The following is a 13,658-nucleotide window of genomic DNA, read 5'->3' as shown; positions in this document are numbered from 1 at the left end:
GGCTGTTCTCAAATAAGAATTCATTGGACTGCATGATCAGTTTACCACTATACTGAAAAGGATAAAATATGAAAATAACAACCAATTCACCTTCAGAATTTTGTTAAAACTTAAAATTACTTTGCAGACTCTCTTAGATCTTGGAGCATCTCCAAACTACAAAGATAGCTGTGGGTTGACACCACTGTATCACACTGCTGTAGTAGGAGAGGATCCTTCTTGTTGTGAACTGCTACTACATGAACATGCTACGGTTGGTTGTAGAGATGAAAATGGATGGCAGGAAATCCACCAGGTAGAAAAGATACCCTAAGATAATTATTCATTTTGCTGAGACACTTTTATCTTTTGCTCAAATATTTGTTAATTGTATAATTTATATAATGAAAAGATGTGAAAGAGAGGTTCTGAAATCAGTTGCACAGAAACTTCCAAATCCATTGTACTTAAAAATTTGCTTCAGTAAAAATTGCTTTAAACAAAACTGTTGTTTATTAAAATCATACAATAATTTGAAACATATTTTTATTGCTATATAGAATATATATATAGAGAGAGAGACTATGAGTTCTAGCTTTGCCATGAAAGCCCTCTGGGTGACCTTGGACCATTCATTCTCTCAGCACAACTTATCTCACAGGGTTGCTGTTGTGGGCAAAATAGAAGGAGGGAGGCTAGTTGTGTTCTCCACCATGATTTCTGGATAAAAATAATAAGGGTGGAATACAATATAATACCGTACAGTACAATATAATATAGTATAGTAGAATGCAATGCAGTACAATACAGATGATATACTGGATATTAATTTGTATCCTAACGTACTGCTCTAGTGCCTGTTCACTCTTGCACAGAAATTATTTACCTGTGTATTCATTTCCATGAAAGTGTCAGCTTTTTGATGACCTTTTAGCGGTCTCAGTGAAAATATTCACGATGTTACAATGTGGGTCTTTTAGGTGTCCTTTGCTCAGTTTCAGCTTTATTATGAGGATATGATTTGTTTATTTTGTTTTAGTAACTTCTTTAGTTGTGTCTGATGTTTCTCTAAATTGCTGCTTTATGTTTCTTGATAATAGATGTTAATTTTGTTAACAGAATGAAAATGTTATTTACTGTATTGATAAAAGATAATGAAAAGATAATAAAAGATGTAGGTACATGTTTACTTCTCTTTGAATGAAAGATGTCATAGAGTGACAGCTAGGTCCCATAGCTCCAGTTGCTGAAAAGAGGCTCTTTCACTAATAGAATTGAATCTGCTTCAATTTTATAGCAAGTGCAGATATTTCTTTTAGAACAATCATTCTACAGTTCGTCTCAGTGCTTACAGTGCCCTCTTGAGCTGATCAATAGAATTAATTTCATGAGGCAATGTGGAACTTTCTCATTTAGCATATAACATCAGTAATTCTGAAAATTTCTGAGGAGCTAACTAAGCCATAGGTGTGCTCATATGGTTTAGTTAGCACAGTTAGGGTTAGGGTTATTAAGTGATTAAAATTTTGGCATTAATAAACCTTCTCCCCAACTGGAAAACCAGGATAAATATCTTTAGATGTGAAGAAAAGGAGCAGATTTCCAAAAGAGATCTATATAAAATTCTTTTAGATTTATATCTTGAATTAAAATATCACAAATTTACGTGTAATTTGCCCTTTAGGGCAGTGCTACACTTCATAGACACCTTTATGTATCTCACTCATTTCTTGTCTTTCTTGTATAAAACATTTTGCTTTCATTTTCAGTAAGTCTTTGTTGACTGTCATAAATTTAGTTATAATTTTCTAATAAAACAGTTCTGTGCATTCTGTATTTCCTAGTTTGCGTTAAGAACAATCACAAAAATTCAGTGTTAGTACTTTTTTAGCTATACATGTAATGCTAAACTTGAAACCACAATTGAAAACAGAATTTTGGTTGCTAAACAAGTAGATCACACCCAAATTTACAACGTTTTGTGCCACAGTTGCTAGGTGAATCACTGCACCTATTAAGTGAATCTGACTTCCCATTAACTTTTCTTGTCAGCTTCGAAGGTTGCAAATGTCAATCACATGACAGTGTCAGTGTTCTTCTGTTTATAAGGGCTTCAGGCGTGGGTGTGTCGAGTGAGGGTCTTTATATCTTTTTCTCTCTCTTTTGTAAAATGTTTAGGGGTTAGAGATAAAGTATAGATCTCTAATTCAGTTATTAATCCAGTGTTTTCAGTACTTTTGAAAATGTGCCCACTAGATCACTCACAGTTGCAGACGGTCACTTTATTAATTATACGGTTGGTAATAATACACATTTCATCTGTCCCAAGCAGACATAGCAACCTTGTCAGCTGGTATGTTACGGAATTATAATTTTATGTAAGTTTTCAGGCACCAAAAACCAACATTTTAATATCTAAAAAAGTTTTAAAATTATTTTGAATCTTAAAAAAATATTAAATGGCTCAATCTCACAAGTCTGCACACAGAACATAGAACGGTTGTGGGATTTTGACCATTAAAAAACAAACAAACTAGTTAGTTGGCTGCTTGTGTCAGTATTCACCATCTATAACTTGTGTATACTGTATAATACTCAAAGCTTTAAAATTTCAGGGATATAAATGGCATTTTATATTATACCGTAATTGACTTATTTTTTAAATTAAAACAAGAACACTTTATTTTATAGGCTTGTCGATACGGGCACGTCCAGCATTTAGAACATTTTTTGTTTTATGGAGCAGATATGGGAACTCAGAATGCATCTGGAAACACAGCGTTGCATATCTGTGCACTTTACAATCAGGTTAGTTATTATAGCTCTGCTATTGACAAATACTCTTTGGGTTAAATGAGTTTTGCTCCATTTTACGATCTTTGTTGCCACAGTTGTTAAGTTAGTAACAGGATTGTTAAGTGTATCTGGCTTCTCCATTGACTTTGCTTATCAATAGATCACAAAAGGTGATCGCGGGACCCCAGGATACTGCAACCGTCATAGATATGAGTCAGTTGAATTTTGATGCTGGAACGGTTGTGTGAAAAGTCACTTTTTTCAGTGCTGTTGTAATGTTACTGAATGAACCGTTGTAAGTCAAGGACTATTTGTAGTTACTCCTGCTAATGTACAGTATATAATTTGTTGTGTGCATAACAATATATGTATTAATCTCTGCATGTGTCGATGTTTTGTTTATGGACATAGAAACTTACTATGTTGTTTCAAGTCTGGAATATCATGAACTACTTCCTATTCTGGAAAATTTGCCAATAGAAAAATATCATATTATCTCTTTCAATAGATCAGCATGATCAGAAAATAAATGGCGTGTTCACATATTTTCCAGAATATTCTGCTATGCAGGTTCTGAGGTTTTGCTTGATAAAAAATACAGGAAACCAGAAGTTACCTTCAAGCTTTATGTTTTTATTCAGCTGAACAAAGACGGGCTTCTCTAGAAGAGAGGAAAAGTCCCAAATATCAGTAAAGCCTTATTCTTATACTTTCTTTGATTACATAAACAATTCACCCAGCAAAGCTGACACACATAAGATAAAGACTTCACCCTTTAAGGATGGCACACTGTAGATAAGAAGGAAGAAAACAGAAGTAGCTAAAAATGTTCCCTTTTGGGTGTTCCCCCAAGACACCATATGTTCCCTTTTGGGTGATTTAGGTATTTCCCTAAGACACCATATGTTCCCCGGTGGGTTAGGATTTTGGGTGTTTCCTATGCTGTCCTTTTATGACCTTGCATTCATGGTTCTGCAAGTGGCCAGAGATAGCCATCTGCACGTATTCACAATTAATACTGTCCTCTAAGTCCGGGTCAACAATTACATGTCTGGAATGCTGATTTTTATACACAGCTATTTTGGGGAAATTTTAGGCAGGGTTTTTGAACATTTGTAGCAGCTGGCAACAACAACATGATTCACATGTAATGTTGGTTCCTTTGCTTGATTTTTCCCTAGGTTGATATGTGGTAAGTATAAATTACAATTTTGAAAAAAATCTGGCTTTGAACTATGTTTGAGCAGGCCAGCTGGTGTAATCATGTTTGGATGTTGGTTCCAAAGTAGTAGTAGTAAAAAAATTGATACAAAATTTTAAAAGGTGACTTATCTTAGGGAGTCAGCTATCAAAAACTTTAAAATGTATGCCATAATGCATGTATTTGGGGTGCCTTCAATATATTTTATTCTTTGGAATAGTGCCAGGTACTTGGATATTCCTACATTTAACTAGATCAAGTTAAAGCAGCAGTTAATAATTTTATGGCTAGTTAACAATTCTGTATCTTCTTGAAATGTCAAAATGGGAGTAATGAAGAGATGAAGCTATGATTTGGGTGCTGAAAAACAATAGGAGAAAATAATGAAATAATAACTGAGAAGTTTAATGGTTTAAGTTGGCTAGATTTTTTTCATACAAACAGCTGGAGGTTTTACAGGAGGAAGCAGAAGTTAATTATTCACTCTGATAATTTCACCCACCAAATGAAAGCAATTTATTAATTAGTTTATATATAACCATATTTGTATAAATATAGTCTGAATCTGAGAACATATTTTTATGCTATATNGTGCCTCCCACTCCTAACTCACCCAAACGTCGCAGCATGATACCGTGGTCCACGGTATCAAAAGCCGCTGAGAGGTCCAAAAGAACAAGGACAGAGGAATGACCCCTGTCCCGGGCCCTCCAGAGATCATTTACCAGCGTGACCAATGCCGTTTCCGTGCTGTAACCCGGCCTGAAGCCCGACTGGAACGGGTCCAGATCCTAACGTACTGCTCTAGTGCCTGTATCCTAACGTACTGCTCTAGTGCCTGTTCACTCTTGCACAGAAATTATTTACCTGTGTATTCATTTCCATGAAAGTGTCAGCTTTTTGATGACCTTTTAGCGGTCTCAGTGAAAATATTCACGATGTTACAATGTGGGTCTTTTAGGTGTCCTTTGCTCAGTTTCAGCTTTATTATGAGGATATGATTTATTTATTTTGTTTTAGTAACTTCTTTAGTTGTGTCTGATGTTTCTCTAAATTGCTGCTTTATGTTTCCTGATAATAGATGTTAATTTTGTTAACAGAATGAAAATGTTATTTACTGTATTGATAAAAAGATAATGAAAAGATAATAAAAGATGTAGGTACATGTTTACTTCTCTTTGAATGAAAGGTGTCATAGAGTGACAGCTAGGTCCCATAGTTCCAGTTGCTGAAAAGAGGCTCTTTCACTAATAGAATTGAATCTGCTTCAATTTTATAGCAAGTGCAGATATTTCTTTTAGAACAATCATCCTACAGTTCGTCTCAGTGCTTACAGTGCCCTCTTGAGCTGATCAATAGAATTAATTTCATGAGGCAATGCGGAACTTTCTCATTTAGCATATAACATCAGTAATTCTGAAAATTTCTGAGGAGCTAACTAAGCCATAGGTGTGCTCATATGGTTTAGTTAGCACAGTTAGGGTTAGGGTTATTAAGTGATTAACATTTTGGCATTAATAAACCTTCTCCCCAACTGGAAAACCAGGATAAATATCTTTAGATGTGAAGAAAAAGAGCAGATTTCCAAAAGAGATCTATATAAAATTCTTTTAGATTTATATCTTGAATTAAAATATCACAAATATACGTGTAATTTGCCCTTTAGGGCAGTGCTACACTTCATAGACACCTTTATGTATCTCACTCATTTCTTGTCTTTCTTGTATAAAACATTTTGCTTTCATTTTCAGTAAGTCTTTGTTGACTGTCAGAAATTTAGTTATAATTTTCTAATAAAACAGTTCTGTGCATTCTGTATTTCCTAGTTTGCGTTAAGAACAATCACAAAAATTCAGTGTTAGTACTTTTTTAGCTATACATGTAATGCTAAACTTGAAACCACAATTGAAAACAGAATTTTGGTTGCTAAACAAGTGGATCACACCCAAATTTTGGGTGAAACTGTGCCACAGTTGCTAGGTGAATCACTGCACCTATTAAGTGAATCTGACTTCCCATTAACTTTTCTTGTCAGCTTCGAAGGTTGTAAATGTCAATCACATGACAGTGTCAGTGTTCTTCTGTTTATAAGGGCTTCAGGCATGGGTGTGTCGAGTGAGGGTCTTTATATCTTTTTCTCTGTCTTTTGTAAAATGTTTAGGGGTTAGAGATAAAGTATAAATCTCTAATTCAGTTATTAATCCAGTGTTTTCAGTACTTTTGAAAATGTGCCCACTAGATCACTCACAGTTGCAGACGGTCACTTTATTAATTATACAGTTGGTAATAATACCCATTTCATCTATCCCAAGCAGACATAGCAACCTTGTCAGCTGGTATGTTATGGAATTATAATTTTATGTAAGTTTTCAGGCACCAAAAACCAACATTTTAATATCTAAAAAAGTTTTAAAATTATTTTAAATCTTAAAAAAATATTAAATGGCTCAATCTCACAAGTCTGCACACAGAACATAGAACGGTTGTGGGACTTTGACCATTAAAAAACAAACAAACTAGTTAGTTGGCTGCTTGTGTCAGTATTCACCATCTATAACTTGTGTATACTGTATAATACTCAAAGCTTTAAAATTTCAGGGATATAAATGGCATTTTATATTATAATTGACTTATTTTTTAAATTAAAACAAGAACACTTTATTTTATAGGCTTGTCGATACGGGCACGTCCAGCATTTAGAACATTTTCTGTTTTATGGAGCAGATATGGGAACTCAGAATGCATCTGGAAACACAGCGTTGCATATCTGTGCACTTTACAATCAGGTTAGTTATTATAGCTCTGCTATTGACAAATACTCTTTGGGTTAAATGAGTTTTGCTCCATTTTACGATCTTTGTTGCCACAGTTGTTAAGTTAGTAACAGGATTGTTAAGTGTATCTGGCTTCTCCATTGACTTTGCTTATCAATAGATCACAAAAGGTGATCGCGGGACCCCAGGTTACTGCAACCGTCATAGATATGAGTCAGTTGAATTTTGATGCTGGAACGGTTGTGTGAAAAGTAGTCATAAGTCACTTTTTTCAGTGCTGTTGTAATGTTACTGAATGAACCATTGTAAGTCAAGGACTATTTGTAGTTACTCCTGCTAATGTATATAATTTGTTGTGTGCATAACAATATATGTATTAATCTCTGCATGTGTCGATGTTTTGTTTATGGACATAGAAACTTACTATGATCTAGTTGTTTCAAGTCTGGAATATCATGAACTACTTCCTATTCTGGAAAATTTACCAATAGAAAAATATCATATTATCTCTTTCAGTAGATCAGTATGATCAGAAAATAAATGGCGTGTTCACATATTTTCCAGAATATTCTGCTATGCAGGTTCTGAGGTTTTGCTTAATAAAAAATACAGGAAACCAGAAGTTACCTTCAAGCTTTACGTTTTTATTCAGCTGAACAAAGACGGGCTTCTCTAGAAGAGAGAAAAAGTCCCAAATATCAGTAAAGCCTTATTCTTATACTTTCTTTGATTACATAAAGAATTCACCCAGCAAAGCTGGCACACATAAGATAAAGACTTCACCCTTTAAGGCTGGCACACTGTAGATAAGAAGGAAGAAAACAGAAGTAGCTAAAAATGTTCCCTTTTGGGTGTTCCCCCAAGACACCATATGTTCCCTTTTGGGTGATTTAGGTATTTCCCTAAGACACCATATGTTCCCCGGTGGGTTAGGATATTGGGTGTTTCCTATGCTGTCCTTTTATGACCTTGCATTCATGGTTCTGCAAGTGGCCAGCGATAGCGGGGCCATCTGCACGTATTCACAATTAATACTGTCCTCTAAGTCCGGGTCAACAATTACATGTCTGGAATGCTGATTTTTATACACAGCTATTTTGGGGAAATTTTAGGCAGGGTTTTTGAACATTTGTAGCGGCTGGCAACAACAACATGATTCACATGTAATGTTGGTTCCTTTGCTTGATTTTTCCTTAGGTTGATATGTGGTAAGTATAAATTACAATTTTGAAAAAAATCTGGCTTTGAATTATGTTTGAGCAGGCCAGCTGGTGTACTGTAATCATGTTTGGATGTTGGTTTCAAAGTAGTAGTAGTAAAAAAATTGATACAAAATTTTAAAAGGTGACTTATCTTAGGGAGTCAGCTATCAAAAACTTTAAAATGTATGCCATAATGCATGTATTTGGGGTGCCTTCAATATATTTTATTCTTTTGAATAGTGCCAGGTACTTGGATATTCCTACATTTAACTAGATCAAGTTAAAGCAGCAGTTAATGATTTTATGGCTAGTTAACAATTCTGTATCTTCTTGAAATGTCAAAATGGGAGTAATGAAGAGATGAAGCTATGATTTGGGTGCTGAAAAACAATAGGAGAAAATAATGAAATGATAACTGAGAAGTTTAATGGTTTAAGTTGGCTAGATTTTTTTCATACAAACAGCTGGAGGTTTTACAGGAGGAAGCAGAAGTTAATTATTCACTCTGATAATTTCACCCACCAAATGAAAGCAATTTATTAATTAGTTTATATATAACCATATTTGTATAAATATAGTCTGAATCTGAGAACATATTTTTATGCTATATATATCTCTGGCTGTTTTTGATGTTATGCATAAATGATGATATCTCCCAGCATCACACAAATTATCTTTATCAGTTTGTAAAACAATAGGTTTTACATTTATGACAAACAAGGTTTTAGTATTTGATCAGTCTCCAAAACTTTAACATTACAATGTTGGTTTCTAAGGCTGGTCTGTGTTAGAAATACACAAGTGATGAGGCCCATTGTAACATCCGTTAAAACATCTGCTTCTTAATTACTGCTCAATTGTGAAAACCTCATCAAAACAAATATTTACTTTTCCTTGTTATAATAAAATGCCTATTTTAAAAAGGATTAGTAGTTGGAGATAAATTTATCAGTCTGATTAGAAAAAAATGCAAAACGACACATATCACGGGTAAAAAAGTAGCATAACTAACAAAGCATTTTCAGCTTCAGTCCTATGTTTGAGGATAGAAGTTAGAAGATAAATTATATTTCATTTAATTTTTACTACATTATCCATCCTTAAATATGGGTCTAGGACAGGGGTAGGCAACCTCGGCTCTTTTATGACTCATGGACTTCAACTCCCAGAATTCCTGAGTCAGCTATGCTGACTCAGGAATTCTGGGAGTTGAAGTCCATGAGTCATAAAAGAGCCGAGGTTGCCTACCCCTGGTCTAGGACAACTTGCCATGGCCAACTCACTGTGGCCAACTCACCACGGGATGGAATAAGAGTTACACTAATATCAAAGTAATGGTGGAATAGAATCATTAAAAAAAGGATGCAAAAGGAGGAACAAGACAAAATGTGAATGACAAAAATTAAAATATTTTTTAATTGTTTTAAATAATTACATTGAATTGTTGAATTGTCCCACAGCAAGTTGTCCCGTGATGAGTGGGTTATGGTGAGTGAACTGTGGTGAGTTGGCTGTGGCCAGTTGACCATGGCGAGTTGGCTGCGGCAGGTTGGTCCATTCCATGATTTCTTTGAGTTCTTAATGGATTGCCCTGTCAGTGTTGATGTGGGTGGTCTTGGGGGTTTTGGTTGGGCTGTTAGCTTGTTTGGCTATTAGCATGTTTGGTAGTTCTTTGATTGGGGTATTGTTTACTTCTTGATTATTGGTCTGATGTTAATCTTGGTATTAATCTATGCTGGTGGGGAAGTATTTTGGTCTTTTGTTCCCTTTTTGGCCTGTTGATTGTCCTTTTGTATGATAAGTAGATGTTGTTTATGTCTATGTGCCTATTATTGGCTGATTTGCCAGAGTGCCAGGCTCCCAGGAATTCTGTAGGGTTTTTTTTGGACTTTGATTGGTCTAGGATGGTCAGTTTCCCAGTTGAAATTATGTTTAAGTGTGAAATTAAAGAGTTTTCATCATGTTCTTCTAACTGCTAATTGGTATTAATGGAAGTATTCTGCTAGTCTTTTGCCTGTTTGTCCCACGTGTATATTGTAGATGTTTCCTGTTTTTTCTTCTGTGTCTTTTGGTTTAATTATAATGTTTTGGAAGGATTTAGTTTGTTTTAGTTGATGCCATGTGGTCGTAATAGTCTTTGGTGGTTTCTGAGATACTTTTGATATATAGCAGTGTTATCCTTTTTATAACTTGTGCTGGTTATGCTATATAGGGAACGAGTGATCAGACACTTTTTGATGAAGTTGGGTGGATATCCATTTTGTTGGAAGATATTATATAAATGTTCTGTTTCTTTTTCTGCTGTTCAGGGTTGCCGCACTGCTTGTCTGAATAGTGTTTTTACGCAGTTTCTCTTGTGGGAGGTTGGGTCACTACTGTGGTAGTGGAGCACTTGGTTGATGTGGATAGTTTATCTAGTTTAAACTGTGTAGCTTTATTGGGCAAGATTTTCAAAGTGATTTTCCATTGCCTCCTTCCAAGGATTGAGAGAGAGTTACTGACCCAAGTCATCTGGATGGCTTTTTTTCCAGGCAGGACTAGAACAATGTTTGATTTTATGTTTTACAATAATTCCTTAAGGCAGTCAAAGGAACACTTTGAAAATCTGAAACAAGCTATTATATAAATACCATCAACAAACCCTCCATCGGGCTAGTGATCTCCAGATGTTTTAGCCTATAACCTCCCTTATTGGTTATACTGGCTGAAATTGATGGGCTTTGAAAAACAACATTTCTGTGCATAAGCAAGGAGTATGACTCTGTACTATATTCTTGTTCAGCTGTTTCAAACTTAAAATACTTGCAAAATGAATAGGCTGCCCCACATCATTCCTCTCCACATAGAGAAATAGTTGTGAAAGAAGCCCAGAAAAGGATGGTAACACTACCAATCTCCAGCTTAGCCTGAGACAAAAGAATTGGGTATTTCTGGTAGTCCAAAATGGACCAACTTTGATCCATGTTGGTTTAGGAGTATGTATGTGTATGTATGGACTACTTTTCTCATTATTTGGATGTGTATTTTGGATTGGGCTTAGGGGAAACAGTTCTCACAATGACAAACATCAGTTCAGCCTCAGTTAACTCTTAACTGATAAACACAGTAATAAAATGCCTTTTTCTGAAAACATAGTTCCTACCTAGGAGAGATTAAGATTATTATTAACAATTTTAAAAAGCCTATGCCTTCAGATGGTCTGCTTACTATTATTCATATAGAAACAAAGATTATAACAATCTACTTATTTACAGGACAGCTGTACAAGAGTATTGTTGTTACGGGGCGCAAATAAGGAATTAAAGAACTATAATAATCAATCACCATTTCAGGTAAGAATAACTAAAGAAAACAATCTTCTTTGTGTATATCAGTTTAAATTGCAAAAGAATATCCTTTATATTTAGTGTATTGTGTAAAAAGTATTAATGTGAAATCAAAGTACTGTATAAAGCAGTGCGGTGACCTAGAAGTGGAGCTCTCACCTCACAATCAGGAGGCTGTGAATTCGAGCTTTGGTAGCTGCAGATATTTCTCTCTCTGGGCACAATGAGTAATTGTCTGCTACGAACTCTGTTTGGGGGTCAGGAAGGGCATCCAGCCAGTAAATGCTCAGTTCCATTTAGTCACCTTGGCTCCACCCCGATGAAAGGGATTGCAGGGTTGTCAAAAGAAAAAAAAGTACTGCACACTAATTTTCATACATGTCTATACTACTCTTTGTGAAGATCAGGGTTGTTTAGAGAATGTATTTCTTATACTTACAGTAATTTTGTGATAGATGGAAGGCTAAAATACATGAAATTCTGGTTTAGTAGAATTTTGGCTTGTCCCATTTTGTTACATTTTGTAAATATATGCCTACATAATAAACTGTGCAACATATCAAGAATTTAATGCTTCCATTTGATGTGCAAGGTTACAACATAGAATGAATAAAATATTTAAATGTACTATTTTTGTCATTTTTCTTGGGAAAGTATACTAACATAGAGACCAATTTCTGTTCCAAATTAAAGTAAACAAGGATAATTAGAAATATGGTCACAATTGTTTTCTTCCTTCCTGATTTTTTTTATCAGTTCAAGTAGCATAAAAATGGAAGGCAAATTGCATTATGTAATTAACATAGTTGTATAGAAACGTATTTAACTGATTCTAGTGCACTGAATAAGCTTTTATGCATGGTAGACATGCTCCAAAATGTTCACCAATCTGGAATCTGAAGTAGCATTATCTGGAATTCTATCACCTTGACTCACTTATAGCTTTACTTAGTGTAGTATATAAAATGATTTTGAGACTGTAGTAGTTTCTCAAGGATACTCAATAAGCTTCAGATATGAAAAAAATGATTTAAATTTGAATTTTCCATATGGAAAAATCATACTAGTATCTGTGTATCTTTATACTATAGACACTGTGCCCTCTATTGTGGAATATTGGCAACAGTACTCCCACCATGCAAATGATTCTCTAGGTTAAAACTCTGAGTTGCATAAAATAGTGTAAGTATGCGTGGGGTAAAACGGGGCTTTAGTTAGGTTTATGGCTCAAGATTTTGATATACAAGACCATTTTTCCCAGATAGATTCTGCTCATTCATTTTGAGTGAACAGAGTGTCTAATGAATGGTACAGCAAGAAAAGGGCATGAAAAGAGGTATTCTCTGTGAGGTATGCCCTCTTCTGTGCCCCTAGATAAAGGCAAGTTTATACTCATGGCTTTTGGAAATTTGTTAAAATGTAGCTTTTCTGGACAGTTTTTGGAAATTAGATAGTACTAGAGTCATTGGCACCAGACAAGAAAATATAGTATGGATTATATTTTATTCTTCGTGTATGTTATTAACTTATTGCATTATTAAACTTTGTATATTTACAAATGAAACGTTCTCAAACCACTCAGTTATTGATCACAGTTTACTCTTTCCTAAACCCTTTTTATTCTTCCCTCAAACATTTCCTTAAACACTTCCCCTTTTCTGTTGTCAAAGTCTCCAGAGTGTTAACAGGAATCTAACATTCCCCCCCAGTGTTAATTAAATTGCTAGGTCAGTAGTCTAAAGGCAATAGTCTATCATCTTTTTAAAAACCGAAGACAATAATGCTGCTGTATTCAGGGATAAGTCCAGAATGACTGATATGACTAAAATAAAGTTACAATACAGAGGTTCGCAAGGTTAGCTTATTCTTCAAAACTTCACCACATAGCAGATCTTTACTGTTCTTATGGAGGCAAATATTTTAACAATACTGTTTTCTGATTCTGTTATCCTTTTGGGTACATTTCTTAGGTCATTACTATATGTTGTTGTTTTTTAACTACTGTTCTTATTTTGTGCAACACTTAAACCTTTTCAGGTTTGTAGCAGTGCATATATGCTATAAATAATAAATAATAACCAAAACATGCAAAAGTGACTTTTATTTTATTCTTAAACCATTAGCATTGAAGGCTGAAACTGGCATGAATAAAAATAGAGCAAGGGACCCAGTTGATGTTTCCCTATCTTACCAGAAGTAAATAGGAAAGTAGGAAAATAGAAGTAGGAATCCATAGGCTGGTGATAGCTGCATGTTACCTTCCAGTGAATGGTAATACAATAATGGAATGGGATGAGGTTTTGGAGAAAAACTGAACACTCTGAGTCGATGTGATCCAGATGGAAAAATTACTTTCTTAGGTAACATAAATGAATAGATG

General features: G+C 34.8%; 1 protein-coding gene across 1 annotated transcript in view; it reads left to right on the top strand.

Moving 5' to 3' along the window:
- Positions 1–13,658, top strand: part of LOC107287500 (SH3 and multiple ankyrin repeat domains protein 3-like) — a 41,371-nt gene that overhangs the window by 13,634 nt on the left and 14,079 nt on the right. Inside the window, exons 6-8 of the mRNA XM_029284151.1 lie at positions 128–295; positions 2,671–2,787; positions 6,646–6,762. Of these exons, the coding sequence (XP_029139984.1) occupies positions 128–295; positions 2,671–2,787; positions 6,646–6,762 (402 nt within the window). The remainder of the gene's footprint in view (positions 1–127; positions 296–2,670; positions 2,788–6,645; positions 6,763–13,658) is intronic.

The sequence above is a fragment of the Protobothrops mucrosquamatus genome, unplaced genomic scaffold (assembly GCF_001527695.2).
Source record: "Protobothrops mucrosquamatus isolate PMUCROS unplaced genomic scaffold, P.Mucros_1.0 scaffold394, whole genome shotgun sequence".
Classification (NCBI taxonomy): Eukaryota; Metazoa; Chordata; class Lepidosauria; order Squamata; family Viperidae; genus Protobothrops; species Protobothrops mucrosquamatus.
This window is presented reverse-complemented; position numbering and strand designations above follow the sequence as displayed.